The 25601-nt window shown below is 51.8% G+C and overlaps 1 protein-coding gene across 40 annotated transcripts in view; it reads right to left on the reverse strand.

The window, feature by feature from the left end:
- TCOF1 (treacle ribosome biogenesis factor 1) overlaps window positions 1-23200 on the reverse strand; it is a 42303-nt gene extending 19103 nt beyond the window's left edge. For 11 of the 40 annotated variants that reach the window (XM_055285640.2, XM_055285639.2, XM_055285637.2 and 8 more), the window contains exons 1-17: window positions 22980-23200; window positions 19644-19699; window positions 16600-16739; window positions 13268-13341; window positions 12284-12470; window positions 11583-11656; window positions 8959-9189; window positions 6833-7018; window positions 6408-6602; window positions 6054-6263; window positions 5663-5878; window positions 5315-5503; window positions 4871-5119; window positions 4581-4778; window positions 2156-2293; window positions 1790-1969; window positions 1466-1666 (exon numbers count right to left, since the gene is read on the reverse strand). In XM_055285640.2, coding sequence (XP_055141615.1) covers window positions 1466-1666; window positions 1790-1969; window positions 2156-2293; window positions 4581-4778; window positions 4871-5119; window positions 5315-5503; window positions 5663-5878; window positions 6054-6263; window positions 6408-6602; window positions 6833-7018; window positions 8959-9189; window positions 11583-11656; window positions 12284-12470; window positions 13268-13341; window positions 16600-16739; window positions 19644-19699; window positions 22980-23087 — 2832 coding nt within the window. In that variant the 5' untranslated portion in view covers window positions 23088-23200. Of the gene's footprint in view, window positions 1-1465; window positions 1667-1789; window positions 1970-2155; window positions 2294-4580; window positions 4779-4870; window positions 5120-5314; window positions 5504-5662; window positions 5879-6053; window positions 6603-6832; window positions 7019-8958; window positions 9190-11582; window positions 11657-12283; window positions 12471-13267; window positions 13342-16599; window positions 16740-19643; window positions 19700-22979 lie in introns of all 40 variants that reach the window. The other 29 variants (XM_063643197.1, XM_063643196.1, XM_063643183.1 and 26 more) reach the window with 7 other exon arrangements.
- Between the last annotated feature and the right edge of the window lie 2401 nt (window positions 23201-25601).

Consider the following 25601-nt stretch of genomic DNA (forward strand, 5'->3'; position numbering starts at 1 on the left):
TTCCAGCTTCCCTTAAGAAATGGAAGATCTGGCCACACAGAGGGTCCATTTCCACAGTCATGACCGGCTGAAGCTGATAGGAACTGTCCCTCTGGATGGGGCAAGGGCTCCCCGGTCTGCCCTACTTGCTACCACTATCTACCATCTCTCCTGACATCTATCATCTCTTTTCTTTATTCTTGTGACAGAGTCTCACTCTGTTGCCCAGACTGGAGTGCAATGGCACGATCTCGCTCACTGCAACCTCTGCTTCCCGGGTTCAAGCGATTCTCCTGCCTCGGCTTCCTGAGTAGCTGGGACTACAGGTGCCTGCCATCACGCCTGGCTAATTTTTGTATTTTTTTTTTTTTAGTAGAGACAGGGTTTCACCATGTTGGCCAGGCTGGTCTCGAACTCCTGACCTCATGATCTGCCCGCCTTGGCCTCCCAAAGTGCTGGGATTACAGGCTTGAGCCACCGCACCCGGCCGACATCTATCATTTCTGCCAGGCCTGCATCAGTCATGTCCATCACACACCTGTGCCCTGGCAGTGCTGGAGTTTGTCATCCTACACTTCTGTAGGATGTAGCAAGCCCTGCTATCTTCTGCAAGCAGACAGAGGGAATTGTTCAGATTTTCTTTCTCCCCACCCTCCAGGGTCCAGGCTTTGCACTAAGCTAGACAAGCCCTGCCTGAGAAGATGCGCCTGCCTATGTGACGCTCCGGGCCAAGGTGCAGGACGAGACTTCCTCCATCTCTCCAGGACCTCAGGGGGACCTGTGCCACACTCCAAGCTTCCCTGGGACTCTGACACGGAGAGTCATTTTGTATTACGTTAACGTATGCACAATAACTAACATGTAGATTCTTGGTCTCATTACCTTGGTGGGAGATACTGGCCTTGCTTATAGAGCTGGTGGAGACCTCGACCTAGATATAGACCCAGGACACTTTTAGCTAGGAAGTCTTCGTTTGGGGGGTTTTAGTAGCAGGTTTTACCTAAGGAGATGTGGATGATAGCAGAGGGAGGAGGGCATGGTGGAGCTGGAGCCTTAAGCCTTAACCTGGCCTTCCTTCCTTTTCCTTACCTGGCCCTAAACCCCGGTTTTTCACTTTTCTTCTTTTTTTTTTTTTTTTTTTTTTTTTTGAGACAGTCTCACTCTCATCGCCCAGGCTGGAGTGCAGTGGCGTGATCTTGGCCTGCTGCAGCCTCTGCCTCCCAGGTTCTAGGGATTCTCCTGCCTCAGCCTCCCGAGTAGCTGGGATTACAGGCACCCGCCACCATGCCCAGCTAATTTTTATATTTTTAGTAGAGACGGGGTTTCACCATGTTGGCCAGGCTGGTCTTGAACCCCTGACCTCAAGTGATACATCTACCTCGGCCTCCCAAAGTGCTAGGATTACAGGTGTGAGCCACCGCACCCAGCCCTATACCCCCGTTCTGAGGAGTGGGTATTGGTGGCTCAGAGGCCTGGCAAGTCTCACCTGGGCAGAGGTTACAGCTGCTGGTGCCTCCCCGTCACTGTCTGACTCCTCGCTGCTGCTTCCTGAGTCATCCTGCTTCCCTGCCTGGGCAGCCGAAGGCCCTGTCTTCCCAGGAGGTGTTGGGGCAGCCCCTTTCCTGGGGGACTCCTTGGCAGGAGCCAAGGCAGCTCTGATCTGGGGGGTCTTCCGTGAAGGCTTCGCCTGGAGTGAGAAACAGGATGAGAGGAGAGAGCCTGGAGGGTGGATGTGTGAGGAGACAGGAGCTGGATGTGGCAAAGGTGTTACATCCCATGTAGGGGATGATCTCCATTCCCCCCCCCTCACCTGAGCCGGCGTCTCTGCCTCCTCCTCACTGTCTGACTCCTCCTCACTGCTCCCTGAGTCCTCCTCTGGCCTTGTCTGGGCCTGAGCTGCTGCAGCCACGGCCTTCCCCACAGGTGGCACAGATGCTGGGCCCCTCGCCAAGACGGTACTGTTCTGGGGGTTTCTCACTGGTGGCTTCACCTGAATTGCAGGGGGATAACAGTATTGGAGGCAGAAGTGATTCCTTTCAGGTCCCACTCCCCACCATGGCACAACTCTGGGTGGGTGGCCTGCCCATGCACGGGCCTTCTCCTGGCTGGGCTCAGTGAGTGGTCCTCCTCTCTACCCCAACCCTCCACACCTCCTGTGGCTTCTGGCCCCACTTGCCTTGGATGGAGATCTCTGTTTGGCTTGAACAGCTGCAGTGACAACTTTTCCAGGGGCTGAAATTGTCCCTTTTGCTGAAGATGCTCTGGCGGCAGCTGGGTTGGCTTTGGCCTGGGTTTTCTTTACTGAGGTTTTCACCTGAGTGGAGAAAAGGGAATTAAGGAGGGAGAAAGTGAGATAGAGTAAAGCAGCTAGCCAAGAATACAGACTCTGGAGCCGGAGCCCGAGTCTGGATTCTGGCTCCTCCATGCAATAGGTATGTGAACCTGAGCACATCACTTGATCTCACTGGGCCTCAGTTCAGTCCTCTATCAAATGGAGATAATAATAAGGCCCACTTATGGGTTATGATGAAGACTAAATAGGAGATTCAGAGTTCAACATGATGTCTGGAACATAATAAACACTCAAACTCATTGTGTGTGCCTTCCTTAGCATTAGCTAAGCACAAGACTACCTAAAACAAAGATGTTTTCCAGGCTCCTTTCAGCTAGGTGGCCATGTCATTAAATTCTGGTTCATAGAATGTAAGTTGAGTGCCATAAAAGGTCAGAAACATGTCTCCTCCTCCTCCAGGCTAGATGGAATGCTGAGGTCAGAGCTGGAGCTCAAGCAGCCACGGCAGAACAAGATACTTGTTGTTCAAGGTTTTCGTCAGCTTAACCTAGTCTTAACAGATATCCAGAGAACCCCCAAAAGGCCTGTCAGGGACTCCAACAAATAGGAGAGCAAAAAAGAGGGAAATTCCCAGAGTGAGATCCTTGACAGGAGTGACAGCAAGCCTAATGTGAAACAGAACGAGGACTCTGGCAGCATCTCAAGGCCCCTGCCTCACGCAGGGACGGCATCTGGTCAGTGTCGGAAAACATCCCCATCCCCCAGCATTCCTCAAACACATGAGGTCATGTGAGGTGAAGAATCAGGACTTCAGGAAGAAAGATTCCCTACAGTGTGGACCAAGTATGACTCAGGCCGAGGTGCTCATCAGCAGAGCATGTAAGTCCTCCAGAGGGGAGCCATGTTTTCCACAAGAGACAAGACACAAGACTGACTTGACCTAACAAGTCTCAATACACAAAAAAGGATCGAAATCATACAAAACATATTCTCCAACAACAATGTGACTAAATTAGAAATCAACAAAAAGAAACCCGGGTAATCCCAGGTATTTGGAAATTAAACAGCTTACTTCAAAATAGCCCATGGTTCAAAAAATAAAAATAAAACACCCACTTCATGGTACAGGTGGGAGGCTCAGAAGGGAAGACAAATATTTAAGTGATCTGCATAATGAAACTGTAAGGCATTGGGTCTGGAATGTGCCTGCAGCTTGGGAAAGAGGAGAGGCAGCTCTGGAAGGGGCCCCTGCAGAGCTTAAAAACCTCAATGGAGGAATCTTAGGACCCTGGGGTCCCACAAGTCAACAATGAGAGGAGGACAAAAAAAAAAAATCGGTAGAAATGTGTGCTCTGGTACAGAGAAAAAAAGAAATGACTAATTTCTGAGTGGTTACAGAAAAAAACAGAGCAACAATTAAAAATAATAAACAGTGGGTGGGTGAGTGCAGGGAGTGAGCCATCTTCTCTCAGCTCTTCCAGGCTGGGAGACCTGACTCCTAATCTGTTCCACATTAGCCTGGCCCATCGTCAGGGTGACAGAAGAGACAACTTGCTGTGTGCAGGTCCCTTGCTGGGTGTAGCAGGTGAGATCTCACCTAAATTCTCACCCAAACCTGTGAGGGCTGATTTCCTGTTTATAGGAGAGTAAGGGTTCTGAGGGCTTACAGCACTTGCCAGGCTGTGGGGCTGAAACTTGAACCCAGGCGGTCTGGCTCTAAACCCCTGCCAGCCATCCCACCACAATGTGCTGCCTGTGGCAAGGCACCCAAGCCAGGCACTCTCTCCTTCCCTGGCCTCGCACAGACTGCTTCCTCTGCCTGGAACACTCTCCCTTCCCATTTCACCTGGCCAACTCTTTCAGCCCATGGCTCAGAAGCCGCCATCTCCTGTAAAAGGCCTAGATGCTCTCACCTGTCATGCTGTGCAGCCCAGGCTCACACCCTCTGTCTCAACCCCATCACTCCACACTGGAGGAGCATGCCCATGCTCCACAGAGACAGGACTTCCCTGAGGAACAGGGCCTCAGCAGCCCCAGACAAGGGCAGCAGCTGGCAGGGTGGGAACTCCAGAGCTTGTGAAAACCACAGGGAATCAATCAGCGGGAGCTCAAAAGGCAAACAAGACAGAGACCCTGGACCTCCGATGGGCAGAGACATGGAGTGAAAGATGGGGAAGGAAGCTGTGTTGAGGCTACCTCTGAGGCTTCTGCACATCTGCAGGCAAGACTAGCCCCCAGTCAAGCCCATCCTCAGCCCTGGCTCAGGAACAGGTGTGGGTGGGATGGGCCTGCTCCTTCTAGGCCTCACCTGTGCTGGAGATGCAGTTGCCTCCTCACTGTCTGATTCCTCCTCACTGCTCTCAGAGTCTTCCTGCATCTCAGCTTTCACCTGGGTGACTGCAGGCCCCGTCTTCCCAGGGAGTACTGGAGCAGTCCCTTGCCCCAAGGACCCCTTGACAGGCACTGAGGCCACTTTCACTTGGAGGCCTTTCCCCACAGACTTCGCCTGGGATGACAAGTGGAAGAGAGGTGTCTCCAGGAGTCCAAAGGACCACGTAGGGGCGGCCCTGAGGCCCGCCCAGAAAACACAGGCCTCACCTGTCCCACGGTTACTGCAAGACCTGTCTTCTCTTCCTCACTATCTGATTCCTCACTGCTTGAAGAATCCTCTGCTGGTCTCTGGGTGCCCCCAGCCACAGCTGGGCACGAGCCTGCTGGAGAAGTCGCAGCTCCTGCTTTCCGGGGGGCTTGGGTGCCCACTCGCACAGGGGCGACCTTGGCAGATGCAGTGGTATTGGTTTTCTTTGGGCAGGCCTTGGTCTGAGGAATTTTCAGAGCTGGTTTTGCCTGAGGGGACACCAAAGAAAGGCTGGAGAAGGTTCCTGAACTCAGAGTCCTCCATCTGTTCTGAGGTGGATCCCCACTGCTGTTCTGCCCCACCAGCCAGAACCCATGCTCTGCCTGAGGGAGCACAGCTCCCTGGGGGGCTGACTGTGGTGTGGCAGATCAGGCCATGTGGCAGCCTCCTTCCCCAGGCCTCACCTGAGGTGCAGTCATGGCTGCTGGTGCCTCCTCACCATCCGCGCTGTCCGACGACTCCTCGCTGCTCTCCGAGTCTTCCATGGGCTTTTCAGCCTTGACCTGGATGGCTACAGGCCCTGCCTTCTGAGGGGGCCCCTTGGCAGAACTGGAGGCAGGTTTGGCCTGGAGGATTTTCCCCAAGGACTTTTCCTGGAATGAGATACACAGGATCGGGAGAGAGAGCCCAGGGTAGGTGTGTGCAGACATTAAGAAACTAAGATTGTAGACAGAGTCCCAGTGTGAGGCTGGGAGGCCACAGGCAGCTCTACTCTGAGGGGAAAAAAAGAACCTTACAGGAAGGGGCCTCACCTGAGCCGGGGCCACAGCTGTGGGCACCTCTCCATCACTGCTGTCTGATGACTCCTCACTGCTGCTCTCTGAGTCCTCCTCCCACTTCCCCACCTGGGCCGAGGGGGTTGTAGGCCCCACCTTCCCAGGTGGCACTGGGCCGGCGCCTTTCCCCAAGGGCCCCATGCCCGTGGTGGAGGCAGGTTTCACCTGGGGGCTTTTCCCCAAGGGCTTCACCTGGGAGACACAAAGGACAAGATTAGGGAGGGAGTCCAGAAGGAGAATGTGAGTGAGGGGAGGAGAGCAAACGAAGCCAGCTGCACAAGGCTCTACGTTCAGAGAGGAAAAGTCAAATCCACAGGAAGTCTTTTGAGGCAGGGCACAGGCCATGCAGGGCAGCTTCCAGCCTCACCTGAGTTGCATTCATGGCTGCCGGTGCCTCTCTGTCACTGTCTGACTCCTCGCTGCTGCTTCCTGAGTCCTCCTCCTGCTTCCCCGCCTGGGCCTGGGCGGCTGCAGGCCCTGTTTTCCTAGGAGGTGCTGGGGCAGCCCCTTTCCTGGGGGACTCCTTGGCAGGGGCCGAGGCAGCTCTGACCTGGGGGGCCTTCCCTGAAGGCTTCGCCTGGAGTGAGAAACAGGATGAGGGGAGAGAGCCCGGAGGGTGGACGTGTGGAGACAGGAGCTGGATGTGGCAAAGGTGGCCACACCCATGCAGGTGCTGGGGTTTAGGCATGTGGCTACTCTCCACCCCTCCCCTTTGCCTCACCTGAGCAGGCGGCGCCTCCTCACTGTCCGATTCCTCACTGCTGCTCTGCGAGTCCTCCTCCCGCTTCCCTGCCTGGGCCTTGGCAACTGCAGGCCCTGTCTTCCCAGGGGGTGCTGGGGCAGCTCCTTTCCTGGGGGACTCCTTGGCAGGGGCGGAGGCAGCTCCGACCTGAGAGGTTTTTCCTGAAGCCTTCGCCTGGAGAAACAAGACAAGGGGAGACAGCCCAGAGGATGCACATGTGAGGAGACACAGGACACCAGGTACAGAAGACCAGATAGGGCAAATGATGCCACACAGTGAGAGGGGAGTAAGGGGCTGGGGTCTGAGGCATGCCCGGGGCTCTGGCACAGAGTGGGGGAACAAGTCCTGAGAAGGCCTTCTGGGGAGGGGCCTGGCTGCATGGAGTCTCCCTCCTCAGGCCTCACCTGAAGCAGGGCCTTGGCAGCTGGCGTCTCCTCCTCACTGTCAGATGACTCCTCGCTGCTGCTCTCTGAGTCCTCCTCTGGCTTCCCTGCCTTCCCAGGGGGTGCTGGGGTAGCCCCTTTCCCAGGGGTCCCCTTGGCAGGGGCCGAGGCAGCTCTGACCTGGAGAATTTTTTCAGAGGCCTTTACCTAGTGAAAAAGAAAGGGCAGCTTGCTCTCCTGCTTGTGACAACTCTCTGGTGATGCCTTTAGGATAAAGTCCAGAGGCCTTAATGAGGCTCCTAAGACTTCCCCTGCTTCCCTCCCCACTCCCTACCTTGACTGATACTTGGCCACACAGGCCTTCTGGTTTCTCAAAAATTGATCAGCTTCCCACACTCTCACTCCTGGAGCCTTCATGCCCCCTGTTCCATTTCACTTAGCCACTGCCTCCTCAGCCTGTGGCTCCCTAAGAGACACCACTTCCTTAACATGGTTCTCCCTGGTGCCCCAGCACACTGGGTAGTTAGAGCCTGTCCTCTGCTGGGCTCCCACTGGCCAGAGAGCTCTGGAGGCACAGGCATAGGCACTGGCTTATCGGGAGCATCATCAGACTGGGCTGTGGGGACGGGTTGTGCAAAGGTCCAGGGAAGGGAAGGAATGAAGAGGCAGTCTGAAAGTGTGGAAGGGACTGAGGGAGGCCCTCACTGGACTTTCTGCACATGGACAGCAGCAGGAGCCCTGGGAAGCCCATCCTCAGCCTCACGGGGCAAGGTCTGCACACCTGGCCCCCTCTTCACTAACTCCTCGGTGGGGCTCTGCACTGTCTTGGGGCTTTGGCAGGGTGGCTGCAGGCCCTGTCTTCCCTGGAAGGCCCCGGGTGTTCATCCCTGGGCCAACAACCCTAGAAAACAGCAGCTCTGATCTTCTAAGAGCTTCCCATGCAGAAGGTGCAGGCTGCTCCACACAGATCTTGCTTGGCTAGCTCCTTTTTAAATTTTTGAGCCAACATGGAGAAAGCAGATTTTACATAAAAGTTCACATTTATGGCCAGGTGCGGTGGCTCATACCTGTAATCACGGCACTTTGGGAGGCCAAGGTGGGAGGACTGCTTGAGTCCACAGCCTGTGAAACACAGTGAAACCCTGTCTATACACACACACACATAAGCTGGGTGTGGTGGTGTGTGCCTGTATTCCTAGCTACTCAGGAGTGAGGCTGCAGTGAGCTATGATTGCCACCACTGCACTCCAGCTTGGGCAACAGAGCAAGACTCTGTCTCAAAAAAAAAGAATTCACATTTGTGTTCCTTCTCAAAGTGGATGCCCATCCAACACTGTGTAGCCCCCAGATACTGCAAAATAGCCGAGGAGTAGAGAAGCTCCCTGTAGATGGGGTGGGAACACCAATTTATCACAATTCCTAGTCCTACTTCCACCTCAGGGCCTTGACACTTGCTGAGCCCCTGCCTGGAACGACCTTCCTAAGAGTGCTTCCTCCTTCTGGTCTTTACTGAGATGCCTTCTCCCGAGGCCAGCCCAGAGCACTCTGTTTCAAGTTGCCATTCCTATGTCCCCTACCCGACTTTCCTCTTTACCATTCACCAGCAGCTAACACAGGGGATCTGCTTTTCTACTGCATGCCCCCGCCTTGTCCTGCCCCAGGCCTGGGGCTGGGTGGGTGACCCTCACTCTTCCTCCTTCCTGCTCTGACTTCCATTGCTTTCCAGCCCCCCTGTCTTACCCTTGGGATGCACCCAGGGCCTTGGGGCTGCAGCCCTGCCCGCTCCCAGCAGATGGAGAAGGGAACTGGATTCCCTTTAGCTAACATGGTGTTTGCCTGCTCAGGGTCTGGTTTGTCCTGAGAAGTCAGAGGATTAGGGAATCAAAACTTCTCAAGTCCCTCACAGCAGGACTGGCTGCGATGAGGACAGCGGCCCATTTACGAGGCAGAGAAACTGAGGTAAAGTTGGTCACAGACAAAGCGGAGTGCAAGACTCCCCTGTGGGAAGCAGGCTGTTCTTGCTCTTCAACTTCACACCGTACTCCTCCCTCTCCCCAACTCCAGTGGCAGAGGTGCTCATGGGAGAGTGCTCAGGCTGCTGGGGGACCCGCAGGTCCTCCAAGGGGCAGCCCTCCTCCAGGCCTCACCTGGCTTGGTGTCCCTGCAGGGGCCTCCTCCTCACTTTCAGATCCCTCCTCACTACTCTCTGACTCCTCTTCTGGCTTCTTGGCCCTCTTGGCTGGGGGCAGGGCCCCTCCTTTGACCTGGGGTGTCACATCCCCCATCTTCCCAGGGGCTGGGGCCGCCTTTCTTGCTGGAGACTCCTTAGTAGAAACTGATGAGGCTTTGACCTGGGCTGGTTTTACTGAGGGTTTCCCCTGGAATAAGAGGATGGAATTAGAAAATGAATGATAATTACTGTTTCCCCCTAAGGTTCTGTATCAGGTGCTTCAGCAGTTGATAAAGCTCTTTCCTAATGTCACTGGATTTTGAAGCAACTCCCTGAGACAGTTAATAGCTTTAGACCCATTTTCCAGAAAAGTACAAGAGGCTTAAAGAGGTAAAATCACTCATGATCAATATGAAGGGGCAGAGCCCCACTGGAACCCTGGACTGTCTGACTTTGGGACAGATCTCAAAACCATTATGCTCATCTCCCACCTGGCACACACAGGGCTCAGCCTGAGAGAAGGGCTTGCATCTCTCAATCAGGAGAGCTCATCCTGTCTGCCCCTTAAACTCAAGTATCTAATCACAGCAGCCATCCTGAGGGCCAGGAGTTCAGGATGTGAACACCACCTCTGCCACTGGCTTGCTGGACACCTTGGGCAAATTCCTTCCTTCTGTGAGCTCTTTCCTACACTTCCACAATTCAGACATTTCCCAGGCAGTCAGTGCCCTACTTCTACCTCTGAGATCCATCAGACCCCTTGCGGCCCTGGGTTTCTGGGGCATCTGCTACTGGAGCTCCGCACAGCCTCAGCCCATTGAGGTTGTGTGTTTATGGAGGGCTGGGAGTGGTCCCCTTCCCTTTGGCAAGACCTGGGGTGACAGAAGCCAGGGATGTCCTTACAGCTGGTGGTATCTAGGGCCCAAGGGTGAGGATGGAAGGTGGAGGGCAGCCCTTGGTAAGGCCTGGGGTAGATGGGGATGAGTTTTCAACCTTCACAGGGTTACTGGGCCAGGCAGCACAGTAAAGTGAGAAGTTCCCTGGGCACCAGATCAGTTCATCCATGACTTGTGCTGGTTTTCCCTCGAAAACATCTTTCCAACTGTGGACACCTTGGTCTCCCAGCCCCCAGCCTCTTATGCCAGTATTACTCCAATAGTCTCCTACATGGTCTCACTGCTTGTATTCTGCACTGCCCTCCAACCTAGGCTGCAGCCAGCAATCTCATTAAATGCAAATCAGGCCATCTCTCCTTGCTGGGATGGCTTCTCACAGCCCCTAGAATAAAACCCAAATTCCTTATGGTGGTCCTCAAGGTCAGACAGAAGATCTGGCCCCTGTCTACCTAGGACTTCATCTTGTGTCACTTTCCCCATAATTTATTTGTTTTTTAAAAAATAACATCCTGTAGAGACAGGGTCTCACTATATTGCTCAGGCTGGGTTCAAACTTCTGGCTTCAAATGATCCTCCTGCCTTGGCCTCCCAGAGTGCTGCACTTACAGGTGTGAGCCACCGTGCCTGGTTTCTCCCTCTCATTTAAAGATCAATGTTTTGGCCAGGCGCGGCGGCTCATGCCTGTAATCCCAGCACTTTGGGAGGCCAAGGCAAGAGGACCACTTGAGGTCAGGAGTCCGAGACTAGCCTGGCCAACATGGTGAAACCCCGTCTCTACAAAAAATACAAAAATTAGCCAGGCGTGGTGGCGTGCACCTGTAATCCTAGCTACTTGGGAGGCTGAGGCATGACAATCGCTTGAACCCAGGAGGTGAAAGTTGCAGCTAGCCAAGATCGCACCACTGCACTCCAGCCTGGGTGACACAGTGAGACTGTCTTAAAAAAAGATCAACGTTCTTTAAAAGCACCAAACTCTTTGCCTCCTTCTCTGCACATGCCATTCCTTCTGCTTACGCCTACTCATCAATGTCAGTTTCTGCCCTGCGTGGCTCTCTACATTTCCACTTCATAGCAGCCATCACCAGTTAAATATCTGAGGGACGCTCCCTTGCCCCATGGTAGCAGGAACTCTGTCCTGCTCATCACTATATTCCCTAGGTCTGCCACTTAGTAGGTACACAATAAAAAGTAACCTGTGGAGACCTTTTCCAGGTCAAAGTTCACAAACCCAAGAGTCCTGCCCAACTCTAGCCAAGTGTCCAGGCCTGGCATTCACCAGTGGGCCCCGAACCCTCTCAGCAGCCGCAGCCCTAGCCACACCACGATAGCCACACTGTTGCCCCTGGGCCCTGTTCTTGCCCCATATCCTGTCTGGAATGCCCTGCCTCCTCCACACCCCTTCCTAGTGAAGCCCACTGTGCTTTGAGGCCCTACTCCAGGGCACCTCTCCCAGGAAGGCTTGTCTAGTCTCACAGGCAGGAGGGTGTCCCTCTCCCACCCCCAGGGCTGATCTCACACTCAGAGTGCAGCAAGCAGCACCAGGCTCCTCTCCCTGCCCCTCCCCGGCTGCAGCCTTTCCAGCTCCTGGTCACCCTGCCACAGTTGCTGAACTGATCTGGGCCCACTGGTGTCTGAAGCCTCAGACAGCCTCCTGGGAGGGTTAGAGGCTGGGAGAGGGCAACTCCTAGGGATGGGTGGCAATTACCTCCACGTCTGTCTCATCGCTGGAGCTGGAGGTGTCCTCGCTGGAGCTGTCGGCCTGGCCCGCTGACACCATCCCTGAGGATCGGACACGGAGGGGACTGAGGGACTCCCTTTCCAGCCTCACCTAACACTCCCCAGCACCTCCCCACAAACCAGCTGCTCATCAAAGCCAAGTGCTGAGTGCTCACCCCTTGTGTGCCTCACATGCACTGAGCTGTGAAGCCCCCTTCTGAGGTGGGTACCATCACCATCCCTATGTTCCCACACATCTCTGAGGCCCTGGGAAGGGCTGTGAGGGTACCCAACAAACATGCACCAGCACCTGACAGTCTACAGAACCTCCATCCACCATCATATCCACTGATGCAGGCCAGACAGATGTCTACTCTACATAGGAAACAGAGGCAAATCCAGGCCTTTCAGTTTAGTCTCTGAGCTGCCAGTGGTCTCTGTAACTCACCAGGGAGTCATAAAGCAGAAAATGCTCCAACGACTAGGTGGGCTGTTCAGCCTGAGGCCAGGTCCCTGTAAGCTGACCCTCCCTCGTCTAGGGGACGGGAAAAGGCCTAAGGTGCAGGAACCTGGCTGTCATGGAGACAAACTTTTGATTCCAGAAATGTCCCAGAACTTAAAGCAATGCCTAGGCCTGCCTCACCAGCCCAAGTTCTGGGGACTAGGTTCCTAGAGGTGGGGGCTTCTCACCAGGCTTGGCAGCAGCTCCAAAGGCCGGGACACTGCCCTCCTCCTCAGTTTCTGAGACCAACGTAGTATTTGCTGAGGGCTCTGCTGACTTCCTGGGAGACTTCCCAGAAAGAAGGTTGGCCACCGTCTTTCCAGTGGCAGGGTGTGGCATGGAGTTCCCAGTCTTGCCGGCTTTCTCTGTCCCTGCCTACAGAGAACAAGAGTGATAGACACATCTGGTATGGCATGGTGAACTAAGAGCACAGGCCACTTGTATCTGAACCCAATCTTACCACTTCTTAGCTGTGTGAATTTGGGTAAACTACCCCTTCAATCTGTTTCCCAATCTTTAAAGTGAGGTTAAAAACAGTACCTCCTCTCACCAGAGGTGTTGAGAGAACAGAATCCCAGTTCTTGGGACATGGTAGTTATTTACCAAGTGGTAAGTAGCAGTTTGTTGTTGATCTTATCATTATTTCATAATTACTTTGAGACACTGTTGCTAATGCTCCAGGCAATTGCAGAGGCACAATTCTTTATACATGTATGTATCTAACTCTGCTTTCTGGATTATTAGAAAATGACACCTTGTTTTTTGAGCAGTTTCCAGTTTGGAAAATGCTTTTAGAGTTTCAGAACCACAGGTGTCTTGATCACTACGGTGCCTCTACACCTGGCACAGTGCCTGGAACATAACGGGTATTAGTCAAGATCTGTTGAGTGAACAGGTGAATGCAGGCATGAAAGAGGAAAGAAGTCGCCTACCCCAGGTGTAGAATGTGCCCAGTGGCCCACTGCAGCAGGCATCATCCTCATCTTATAGAAAAGTAAACTGAGGCCCAGAGAGGTGAAGGGACTAAGATCCCACAACTGGTGACACAGGTTGAGCTCTGAATCCAGGTGGGGCAATTACTCACAACCCTATCCTTCTCTGACATGGAAGACTGTCCCCTGCCAGGCACCTTAAATCCCATAGGCAATAGCTTGGAAGGCAGTCCCACTCACCTTGGCTTTTTCTTTCATGCTTGATGGCAAGTCTGCCCCCAGGACTGAGGAGTTGGTAGATGCTAGTCTTGGGGCTGCAAGAAACAAACATCTGCTAAAGAAGCCAGATGAGCTTTTCTCATCTATGAATGGCAAACAGGTTTCATCTCACCTAACAATTCTATTGGTATTGGCTGCCTGGTGCTGGCACGAGGATCTGAGGCTGAGCCCAGACTTGCAGGAATGAGCTCTGTGATGCATCAGCCAGGTCCACCAGGAGCAAGAGAGAAGAGGATGGTAACATGAAGCTATGTGTCTGCATCCCTGATGGATTCCCAACTCCCCTGCAGCATGAGACGTTGAGGCCCCCAGACGGAAAAGGACTGGCCCACATTCTTGCTGCCTACTGGGCACTGCACACTGCAATGGGCACTAATCACACAGGCCACCACACTGTAGCCCTGAAAGCTGTTCGGCAAGAAGAGGCAGTGGGCAGGCAGGCAGCCAGCCCCAGGTCCACAGAGAAAGTTGCCTGGAATTCAAATGGCTTCTTAGTGGACAGGTGGCTGAACAATGCCACCTGGGCCCCGTCAGATATTGATATTCACTGATTCTTAGTGTTTATTTATTTATTTATTTACTGGGACAGAGTCTCACTCTGTCGCCCAGGCTGGGGTGCAGTGGCACAATCTCAGCTTACTGCAAGCTCCGCCTCCTGGCTTCACACTATTCTCCTGCCTCAGCCTCCCGAGTAGCTGGGACTACAGGCGCCCACCACCACGCCTGGCTAATTTTTTGTATTTTTAATAGAGACAGGGTTTCACCATGTTAGCCAGGATGGTCTCGATCTCCTGACTTCGTGATCCGCCCACCTCGGCCTCCCAAAGTGCTGGGATTACAGGCATGAGCCACCGCACCCGGCTTCTCAGAGCTTTTATACCAGGGTATTGTCTCCTTAAATCTTAGATTTCTTTTTGTTAAGGAGAATGTTGCTGAGATGAATGGCATGATCTAATTTTTTTCCTGGCACTTCACTCCATCTCTCTCTTTCTGTAATTATGGAAAATTTTTAAGTAGTAAGTAAAAAGGAAGAACCAGGCAGCTCCAACCATTAGCAACTTGTGATCAATCTTCTCATCTCATCTATTATCTCACTCACCCTTCCCCATCAAGCATTACTTTGAAGAAAATGCCAGATATCCTATAACGTTGCCCACAAATACTTCAGCATGTTTCTCTCTCAATGAGGACCCTTTCTAAAATTTTTTTTGAGACAGGGTCTTGCTCTGCTGCCCAGGCTGGAGTACAGTGGCACATTCATAGCTCACTGCAACCTCCAATGCCTGGGCTCACATGATCCTCCTATCTCAGCCTCCCCAGTAGCTGGGACCACCAGTGCATGCCACCATGCCCAGCTAATTTTCTTATTTTTTTGCAGAGACAGAGTCTCACCGTTGCCCAGGATGCCAACGAGGACTCTTCTTCCTTTTTTTTTTTTTTTTGAGACAGTCTTGCTCTGTTGCCCAGGCTTGAGTGCAGTGGCACAGTCATGGCTCACTGCAGCCTTGACCTCCTGGGCTCAAGTAATCCTCCTACCTCAGGCCTCCTAGGCAGCTGAAACTACAAGCACACGCCACCATGCCTGGCTAAATTTTAAATTTTTTGTAGAGACAGGGTTTTGCCATGTTGCCCAGGTGGGTCTCCAACTCCTGGGCTCAAGTGATCCTTCTACCTTGACCTCCCAAAGTGCTGGGATTACTGGTGGGTGTGAGCCACGATGCCCAACCTAGTGAGGACTTTTTTAAAAAAATTACATACTAGGGAGGCTGAGGCAGGAGGATCACTTGAGGCCAGGAGTTCGAGGCCAGGAGTTCAAGGCCAGTCCAAGCAATATGGTAAGACCTCGTCTCAAAAAAGCCCCAAACCAAAAAAAAAAATGTAATTACACTTTCATTATCACAGCTTCTAAAATTGATTAATACCAAATAGCCAATCAGTATGAAATTTTACCATTTGTGTTTCAAATAGCATGCAGGTCTGTATATATGCATGTATGAATACATGTTTGAACAACTATAGAGGCAAAGTAGGAAGTTTTAAAGGTTACCTACCAGGAGACGCACTTAGGAATGATGGGGAACAGGGTAGGAGAACAAGAAACCTTTAAGTTTTCTTCCATATGCTCTTCTACGTTCAAAGTGAACTCGTTTTGCATTTATAATGTAAAATTAAGTGATATATATATCTAGGGCGCAGTGGCTCATGCCTGTAATCCCAGCCCTTTTGGAGGCCAAGGTGGGCGGATCACCTGAGACTAATCTGGCTAACATCATGAAACCCCATCTTTACTTAAAAAAAAAAGAAAAAAACCCACAAAATTAGCTGGGAGTCGTGGTGCACGCCTGTAGTCCCAGCTACTCGGGAGGCTGAGGCAGGAGAATCACTTGAACCCAGGAGGCGGGGGTTGCTCTGAGCCAACATCACGCCATTGTACTCCAGCCTGGGTGACGAGTGAAACTCCGTCTCAAAAAAATAATAAAATATATATCCAGTATGATCTCAAACACTTTAAAAGCAGGCTCAGGAAGCTGGGCATGGTAGTATATGCATGGAATTCCAGCTACTCAAGAGGCTAAGGCAGGAGGATCACTTGAGCTCAGGAGTTCAAGACTAGCCTGGGCAACATGGTGAGACCTTGTCTTGAAAAATAAAAAATAAGTATTAAGAAATTTGTCTTCTATGTAAGCAAAAGAAGATAATACGATGCAAAGGAGACACAGCAATTCCTCTGTGGAGTTATGGCTGCTGTTGGGGAAAGTACAAGGAGCCCTGGGACCTTAGGGGAAGAAGGGGCTATAAAAGCTTTGACTGAGTTACTCCTGCAAACGGTGTAAAACCAGTGCCCAGTACAGCCTTCCAGTGCTAATGGGTACAATTCTAAAAGAACACAAAGACCAGCAATTACTAAAGCATCCCACAGGTCACACAGAAAATGTGTCTGCTAGCTGCTTTCTGAAATCCCTCCAGCAGTACTTCTGAACATGTGTCTTCTTTCCAGCTAATAAGAATCACCTGGAAGCCTGCAACAGGGCAGCTCCTGGGCCCCACACACCAAATGAGACTGGAAGGGCCCATCTGGTTGTTTTGGTTCAGCCTTGCATCCCCAGAGCCTGGAGATATAATGCCTGGCACAGAGGAAGGGCTCAAATACTGCCAAAGATATGTGGTGCCCTCCCAATCTTCTCCCCAGGGTCTTTTAGGTCTTCTAGTGATAATAGAAGAAGCTGGAGGTAGACTCTACCCTAGAACAATCAATATTCCATAGCCTGTTCCCAAAGCTGCAAGGCTCTTACTGGCTTTGGCGGTTTCGGCTTCTGCTTCCTCCTCCTCTTCCGAGCTCTCCGAGGTGCTGATGGGGTCTGACACACGGGTCTTCTTAGCTTGCAGTGCCGCATCTTCCTCTGCCTTCCGCTTCCGACCAAGCTCTGAGGTTCTGCAGGACAAGGGTGACTGTCTATACCAACTGGGTGACAGAACAACTCCACAAGATTTGACTAGACCTTCCCGCATCCTTCCAGCTCTTATAAGGCAATGTGCATTGAATCTAAACAGTGGTGAAAACACAGTATAGACACAATTTTGTATTCTGCATTTTCACTCACTTCATAAAGTGCTTTTACAATTCTTGATTAGTCTTTAAAATAATCAGGAATGCTGGATAATGTTATGTCACAGCTGCAGCAGCTACCAGTCTGTAAGTGATAGGAGCTGACCCACTCAGGCACCTCACAGAACTGCCCAGGCTCTTCCTCCTGCAGAATGTGCTGTGTGTACTGTGCCTTCTTGGAAGACTCTGCCCAGGTCCTTGTCCTTCACATCTCAACTTTAATGTAGCCTCCCCAGAGAGGCCCTCGATGATTGCCCCCTCCTCCAAGGCATGCTCTGCCCTGTGATCCCGTTTCATTTTCTTCAGAGCTTTTCTCTTGTTATTTTACTTACTTCCTAGACTCTTCCCCTACACAGAAAGGCCCAGGGAGAGGGGCAGCTGGCAGCTCACTACAGTATCCTCAGTGCCTCGCACATGTCTCAAAAACTGAACAACTAAGTGACTTGCTCATGGCAAAGTGAGTCTAGGGCATGGGTAGGATAAGCATCCAGATGGCTGAGCCCCTGCACTTTCAAGTCTCACGTCCATTGACCCCCATCCCAGGGAGTCACTGTCTAGGCCCCAGGTTTCCTAGCTGCGATGGACTCTGCTCTGTCATGGTTTGGGATGTGATACTCAGGTCCCTTGTTCCCAGGAAAGCCACTTGTCAGGATTCTCCTGTTAAAAACAGGTTTCATTTTTACATGTATCAATTTATTCTGCCTCTTTTCTCCCAATAAAAATGTTGAGCAGGGATTTTTCTCTGGTTTGTTCCCAGCTATATTAAGAATATTGCCTGGGTTGTAGTAGATGCTCAATAAATACTGAGGCGGGTGCAGGAAGTGGGGGAGCCTCCAACCAGTAGTTTTACCACTTTATATGGACCACTGTGTCTAACCCTCACAATGCAATGAGATAACTGCCATCATTATTTTCATTTTACAGGTGAAGACACAGACTCAGGGAGGCCAATAAATCCACTCAAGGTCATACATACAGCCAGTTGCTGAGTTTGAACTCTGCAGGGAATTGCTAGGCTAGGCTGCCTTTGGTGGGTTTGAGGTCCTTGTCCGACTCAGCACCCCTTACCCATCGAAGGGGCCAGTGGCAGGGAAGAGTGTGCAGAGCAGCTCACTGAAGCAGTTTTTTGGGGGAAGGAAGTACTACGAATAACACCCACCCATCTGGGCAAGTCAGGGTGAGGAAGTGTGGGCTGTGCCCTGTGCTCTAAGCTCTCCTTAGCAGCAGAGGACAGCTAAGAACTGAGGGTTGGCAGGGTTTTCAATGACCTTAGCTCTCCACCAGAGGCTGTAGTCCCTTCCAAACCATTTCTGCCTTTGTTTACACACCTCTAATGACAGGGAACTCACCACTTCCACCTAGCCCACCTCATTTTTGGATAGCTCTGATGTTATATTCAGAAGCTGAAACCTGTCTTCCTGAAGCAGGTACATCTGGGGCCCGCTTCTGTCACCAGGGCCTCAGAGAACGCACTATTCTTGGTTCTCAAAGATGTGCAGTGGTCCCTCACACCCCTCTCCTGCCTCCTTTCCATCCAAGGCAATTCAATACTCTCTACCATTCCTCATGGGATATGTCTGCACGTCCTTCACGCCCTTAGTCAGCTGTGGTCAGGCCAGTGCATGAAGAGAACACAATTACTCTCTCCATTTTCAAACCATTCCTCTGTTGATACATCCTTGGATGATTCCCTCTTCCTTGAAAAGTACATAAATTTTACATGTTTAAAAGGCATCTCACACTCAAATGTCTTTGAAATCTTTCCCCTCCAAACTGGGTTCCCTTCAAGCTCTATGCATGGGTACACAAGTCAGACGTGGAGTCAATCAGATACTTCCTCTCCCACCCATCCACAGGCCCTGGTTTCATCCCTATGATTCTTGGGAATCCACTCTCTACCCCGTTCTCCCCGTGTCAAGCCCTATCAGCTCTTGCCTGGATGATGGTGTCCATGGCCCAACAAGTCTCACCATGGTGCAGAGCGATCTCCTCACTTTTTCACCCTACCATGGCCCCACTGCTCTTGGATAAAGACAAAATTCCTCACCATGGATAACCAGCCCACGCGTGGCTATCCATGTGATGACCTAGCCCCATCTGTACTGTCCACCAGCCACAGGACTTAGCATTAGCAATTTCCACTGGCAGGCACACTCCACCTGCCGCTCTCTACCCACTGCATAGTTCACTCCTCCAATTCCTACAGCTCTCAAGTCAAAGATCACCTCAGGGAAGCTTCCCCTGGACCCCCAAATGAAGCCAGGCTTATTCATTTATGTGGCTGTGGCAACAGGTTCCTCTCTTTTGTAATCCTGACCACCACTGTAATTTAACATTCATTTGTTTCATTCTTTGACTCATGCCTATCTCCTTGGCTACAATGTCGGCTGCAGGAAAGGAGGAACCATGTCTGTCTCACTTGTGACAATATTTGCATACTAAGAACAGGACTTGGCTTTCAGGAGGTGCTCAATAAACGTTTGTTGAGCAACTGACAAGCTGGTGAGAAGCTCTTGTTCTTAAGAGATCACAGCTCTCAATGTCCCCTCCCACTACCAGATATCCACACAGAAATACCCACCCATGTGATGTGAGCTGGCTTTCTGGAGGCAACAATGGTGTCCACAGTGGGCTACGGGGACAGATCTTAGACCAGAAAGGTATCCCAGCTTATTCCAAGCTGAGTTGCTTGGGGTGTCCCTACTCCACCCTGTCGGCCCCACCACTTACTGTTGCCAGTGTGTATAGATGTCCAGAAGGGTTACGGGCTGAGCCAGGAAACACTTCTGCAGAGAGGTAAAGAGAAAGCCACAATTAATCCCCAGTACAGTAAGGATCCTCCTTGGGCCCAACTCTCCCCAAACTCATGACTTATACAGACAGGTGGTTCAGAAGAGGGTCTTTTTGGCTGGGCATGGTGGCTCATACCTGTAATCTCAGCACTTTGGGAGGCTGAGGCAGGAAGATCACTTGAGCCCAGGAGTTCAAGACCAGTCTGGGCAACATAGTGAGACTGTCTCTATAAAAAAATTTAAAAATTAGCTGAGAATGGTGGCATGCACTGGTGGTCCCAGCTACTCAGGAGGCTGTGGTGGATCACTTGAGCCCAGGATATTGAGGCTGCAGTGAGCCATGCTCACACCACCGCACTCCAGCCTGGGCAACAGAGCAAGACCCTTTCTTTAAAAAAAAAAAAAAGAGGGTCTTTTTGCTCTGGGAAGTATGTCTGCTTGGCCCTGCCAGTTCTGTCCAAAACCTTCCAGAGACAAGAAGGACAACCAATCCCAACTAAAACCTTTTTAGACAACCCCTTTGAAAGGCCAGAGGTGGAATGTTCCAACCTAGCATTCATCCAGCTCCCAGCCTCTCCGGCATTATCCATGCCTAGAGGCCATGAGACAGGGTTTTCCCCACCTTTGACATTTAGAAAAGCTTTCAAAGCCGTGGCCAGCCAATCTTCCCAAAGCACGAATCACAGCCCAGACACCTGAGGCATCCAGGTGGCATGACCACAGTCTACTAGTCTGCTGGGAAAAGACTGGGCCCAAATGGTACCAGTCCCTTGGTGGAAGCAGAGGGAACCAGGTGGAATCCAGGCCTTTGGAGCAGAGGCCAGAGGGCCCACTGTCTCTGTAAATGTCAATAAGCCAGGATATCAAGTACTCTAATGAGGCTAAGCAATGTGGGGCACGGGTGGACTGAACTAATCTCGTCACCTCTTCAAACTTCAGATTTCTTCTTCTTAACATGGGGACAACAGCGATACCCACCTTGCAGGCTGCTATCTGGTTTGAACAAGACCATCTGTCAGTGCCCAGCAGTGAGCCCGTAACACTAAGATTTCAAGAGTCAGTTTCTCTCTGCTCCACCTCAGACAAAGTGTCCTCCTTGCTGTCCTCAAATGTGTCAGGCCACCCTGCCTCTAACGGGGCCTAGCTATTCTTGTTGTCTGGAGTGTTCTCTCCCCTGTTAGCTACACAGCTCACTCCCTCATTTCCTTCAGGTCTCTGCCCAAATGACACCTTCTCAATGAGACTTCCTTGACCACCCTACCTATAATCGAACTCTGACATCCCTTTTCCCCCTTGCTTGCCTTACTTTTATAGCAAGCACCAACCATCATTGGATATACTATATCATTAACTTATTAAACTTTTTCTATTTGTCACCTGTCTGCTCCTACTAGAATGTGTGCTCCATGAGGGCAGGATATTTTTGCTCCAATGAAGATGGGTACTATCTCTTGCTCCCCTTATCTGTGATAGGAAGTAGGAAGAGCAAATGAGGTTCAGAGAGAGGAGGAAAAGCATAGATAACGTCTTAGGGCCCATCACCCTTTAGTCCCTCCAGGAGGTTCTGAGAGCAAGCATTAGGAGCAGAGCCTACACCACAGGACAAAGGGATCTGACTACTTAGGATACTGTCTCACCAGCTCAAAACTCTCCATTGGTTTACCACTGCTCTTCCAAGGAAGATCAAACTGCCCACCAGACCACTCCAGCCAGCCCCTGCCTCCATCTCCCCAGGGGCATCTGGCCCTTGTACTTCACACTTCAGCCACTATGGACATTTTTTTTTTTTTTTTTTGAGACAGAGTCTCGCTCTGTTGCTCGGGCTGGAGTGCAGTGGCACAATCTCGGCTCACTGCAACCTCTGCCTCCCGGGTTCAAGTGATTCTCCTGCCTCAGCCTCCCGAGTAACTGGGACTACAGGTGCACGCCACCATGCATGGCTAATTTTTGCATTTTTAGTAGAGACAGGGTTTCACCATGTTGGTCAGGCTGGTTTGGAACTCCTGGCCTCAAGTGATCAGCCTGCCTCAGCCTCCCAAAGTGCTGGGATTACAGGCGTGAGCTACCGTACCTGCCCTGCTATGGACTTAAAAAAAAATTTTTTTTGTGACAGTGTCTTGCTCTGTTGCCCAGGCTGGAGTGCAGTGGCATGATCATGGCTCATACTGTATCCTTAAACTCCTGGGCTCAAGAGAGTGGACTTTCTCCAGGCCAGTGTGTACACCACAAGGCATTTACACCTCAGCTATTCCTGACCAGGGCAATCTGCCATCCATCTCTCTTTTTTTTTTGAGGCAGAGTCTTGCTTTATCGCCCAGGCTGGAGTGCAGTGGCATGATCTTGGCTCATTGCAACCTCTGCCTCCCGGGTTCAAGCAATCCTTGTGCCTCAGCCACATGAGTAGCCAGGATTACAGGCGTGCGCCAACATGCCCAGCTAACTTTTGTATTTTTAGTAGAGACGGTGTTTCACCATGTTGGCCAGGCTGGTCTCGAACTTCTGACCTCAGGTGGTCTGCTAGTCTCGGCCTCCCTAAGTGCTGGGATTACAGGCGTGAGCTACCGTGCCCGGCCCATCCCTCTCATTCGTAACACTTATTGCAGTGCTAAGCATATAGTCACTTTTGTGATTCTTTGATTTGTCTACCTTACTAGAGTGTAAGCTCCAGGAGGGCTGGGAGACGGTGCTCACCATTCGAACACCAGGAAGCACCCTGAGTACCGGATTAACAGTTGAATTAATCAAGTAAGAAATGACTGTACCACGAGTTCGAGTACCAAAGCTGTCCGTCTCAGTACAGACAATCGCTAAAGGCCTGAGTTCCAGCTCAACTAAGGGGCTGTAGGGTCCCTTCTCCAGGCGCTCCCCCGAGGGGCTGGTCGCAATCCACCCCCGAGACTCGCAGCAACCTCCTTGCCCCAGGGGGGGCCGCGCTGAGCCTAGCCACGTGGCGGGAGACTTAGGAAACTTAAAACACCCGCTACCAGGAAGGGGGTGGAGGTAAGGGACGCGGGAATTACAAAGTTCGGCCCCTGCGAGCACACTTTCTGGCCCAACCCACTGCCCGGATGTGGAAAGTGAGGCCCAGGGGAACTGAAGTCGCAGTGGGGAGGCAGAGATTGCGGCTCCTCCGGTACCCCTGGCCCGCGCCGTCAAGCACTGCGGGACCCGGCTCCGGGCGCCTACCGGGTCGCCTGGGAAAGGGGCGCGGGCCGCGAGCCGCTGATCTCAACATCTTGCACGCGGCCCTCGCACACGGCCCACGAACGCTTACCTGGCCGCTCTGCTCCTTCACTTCCCGCGCCGCACGCACATAGCCAGCCCGCAGCAGATGGTGGTAGATCAGGGGAAGTAGCTCCCGCCGCTTCCTGGCCTCGGCCATGCCCGCGACCCCCGGCCGGCCCGCTACCTGCACGCCCCGCCTTAGTCCCCGCCCGCCACTTCCCTCGCGCCCTTAGACCTCGCGCGCCCCACTTCCGGCTCCTCTTTCGCTCCGGCCGCGCGGCGCGCCGGGAAACGTAGTCCCCTCTCCGGGAGTGGCCGGCCCCGCCCCTCAAGGCGAAAGGGGCGGAGACTCGTGGTCAACAAGACCGCCCATTGGCGCGGAGCAGGCGGGGATAGACAGGGACCCGCCCCCGGGGCCGGCCGGGACTTGGACGACTCTCTTTTAATCCTTCTGGCTGGCTCCTTGAAGAGATTTATCTTCCTTGTTAATTCTCTGATGGCTGGGTCTGCGTTTTACTCATCTCTGAACTCCCTAATCTGGATCTTTCTCTTGATCCGAACTTTGTACTGCCATTACCTGCTCATTTATCCATTTCACACGGTTTTTGGTGCCCATAAACCAGACACGAGTTGCCAGTTTATTCATTCATTCATTCGCTAACTGAACAAATCTGTAGTAAGCACCGTAACTGGGGCTAGCACCCGGCTAGGCTAGGGGGATTCAAAAGATGCATAATACATGGCGGTTGCCCTCAAAGCTCACAGAGACGACTGTCCGTAACCAAGCAACTATAGTTCAATATCTGGTGTGCATTGTCAGGGACAGATGCAGCCTATGGGCGCCCCAAGGAGGGGCACCGAACCCCACAAGAAATATCTAAGCTGAGGCATAAAGACACCTGAAATTGCTGGGTGCAAAGCAGAGGACTGGCAGAGGGCACTGCATGAGTCTAGGCATGAGAAAACACCCTGCTATTGCCTGGGAACCCTAAATCCAGAACCCCCAGTCTGCGCTGCTGGGCTGTCGAGGTGGGGTGGGGTGAGGTGGGGAAGAGGGAACAAATGAGGGCCCATGAGGATGAAGAAGTAGGCAAGGCCTACAACACCCCCACCCCCAACAGAGTTTGGACTTTGCTATGAGGGCATTAGATAGTCTCTGACTGGCTTTTCAAAGGAGGTTGACCCTGTTTTGTGTTTTTAAAAGATTGCTAAAACCAAAGCACATACCATTAATACTAAATGTGAGGCTGTTGTAGTTGTTGAGGGAAGGTTGGCAGGGAAAAGGTGAGGTAGGCTGCAGAATGTTAGAGTCAGCTGCTCTTAACTTCATGGACCCATTGAGAATCTGAGGGCAGCATGTTTCTTACGGGCGCAGGAGTCCCTAACCCTAGGAGGTCCAGGTATGTGGTTATCTTTGTCTTGAACTTGAATGGAAAATGTTATGTGTCTGTACACATTCAACATTTCCCATTTTCTTGAGCAAATATTTATTGAGTACCTACCATTGGGGATGGAATAGTCTCTACTCCTATAGAGCTTACAGTCTAGTGATGGAATGGTCTCTACTCCAATAGAGCTTACAGTCTAGTGGAGGAGACACATACTAAACTAATAGTCATACAATACAGTGTTACAAACAGCTGGTAAGTGCAGGAAGGAAAAGGATAGTGTTTTCTTATGTAATAAATATAGTGTTTAAAAGCTGCATTGGAGTCATACTGCCTGGGTTCAAATTCTGGCTTTGCCTCATTAACTAGGTGACTTTGGGCAAGTTACATAACTTCACTCTGACTCAGTTTCTTTATCTGTACAATGGAGATAATTATAATTTCTACCTCACTGGGTTGTCATAAGGAGTAAATGAATTCTCAGCAGAAATGCTTAGAGGAGCCCTGAACAATAGTGCTCTTTGTGTGCGTGTGTGCTATTATTGTGAAAGCATATAACAGGAAGGAGGGATCTATTTTTTTCTTGGGAATTAGGGAAGGATTCCCTGAGAAATTGATGGTTATGAGGAAACCAGAACTGTGTGTAAGGGAGAGTCAGGGAGAAGAAATCTGAGCAGAGGGAAGAACCTGTGCAAAGGGCCTAGGGCAGAAGGTACAGCTGAGAGAATAGACACAAAAAGGCCTTTGTAGCATGGTCCAGAGGGAGAGCAGGGGGACTGGGGAGTGTAGAAGGTGGGCAGAGGGCAGACTCTGTGTGAAGGATTGGCCACATCAGCGTTTTTTTTCTCCATCCTAAGAGCCATTGGAATCCACTGACAGTGTAAGCCCAAGAGGTACAGGATGAAATCTGAATTTTACTGTGACCCGTGTGCCTGCCCAGTGGAGAATGGAGTGTGTCTGGCGGGTATGAGTAGATGTGGGAAGACAAGTCAGGGTTAGGAGTGCAGGCAGGCATCCAGGGAGAAGACAGTGTGTGTGTGTTGGGGGGAGGGGTGGTAGGTGGCGGGGCAGGCAGGGAGGTGCTGGTGGCATTGGAGTTGAAGAGCAGTGGAAGGTTCCCAGAGTTAATCAGGAACTAAAGTTGTCACAGAGGTGTGTTGGAATGGGAGGGGAAGGAAGAGGCAATGTCAGAATGGACCTTCAGGTTTCTGTGCAAACAAGTAGGCAGTATCTTTCACTGAGATAGAAAAAACTGGAAGAGGACTGAGACAGGGGGGTGGTTT

The sequence above is a fragment of the Symphalangus syndactylus genome, chromosome 7 (genome assembly GCF_028878055.3).
Source record: "Symphalangus syndactylus isolate Jambi chromosome 7, NHGRI_mSymSyn1-v2.1_pri, whole genome shotgun sequence".
Taxonomy (NCBI): domain Eukaryota; kingdom Metazoa; phylum Chordata; class Mammalia; order Primates; family Hylobatidae; genus Symphalangus; species Symphalangus syndactylus.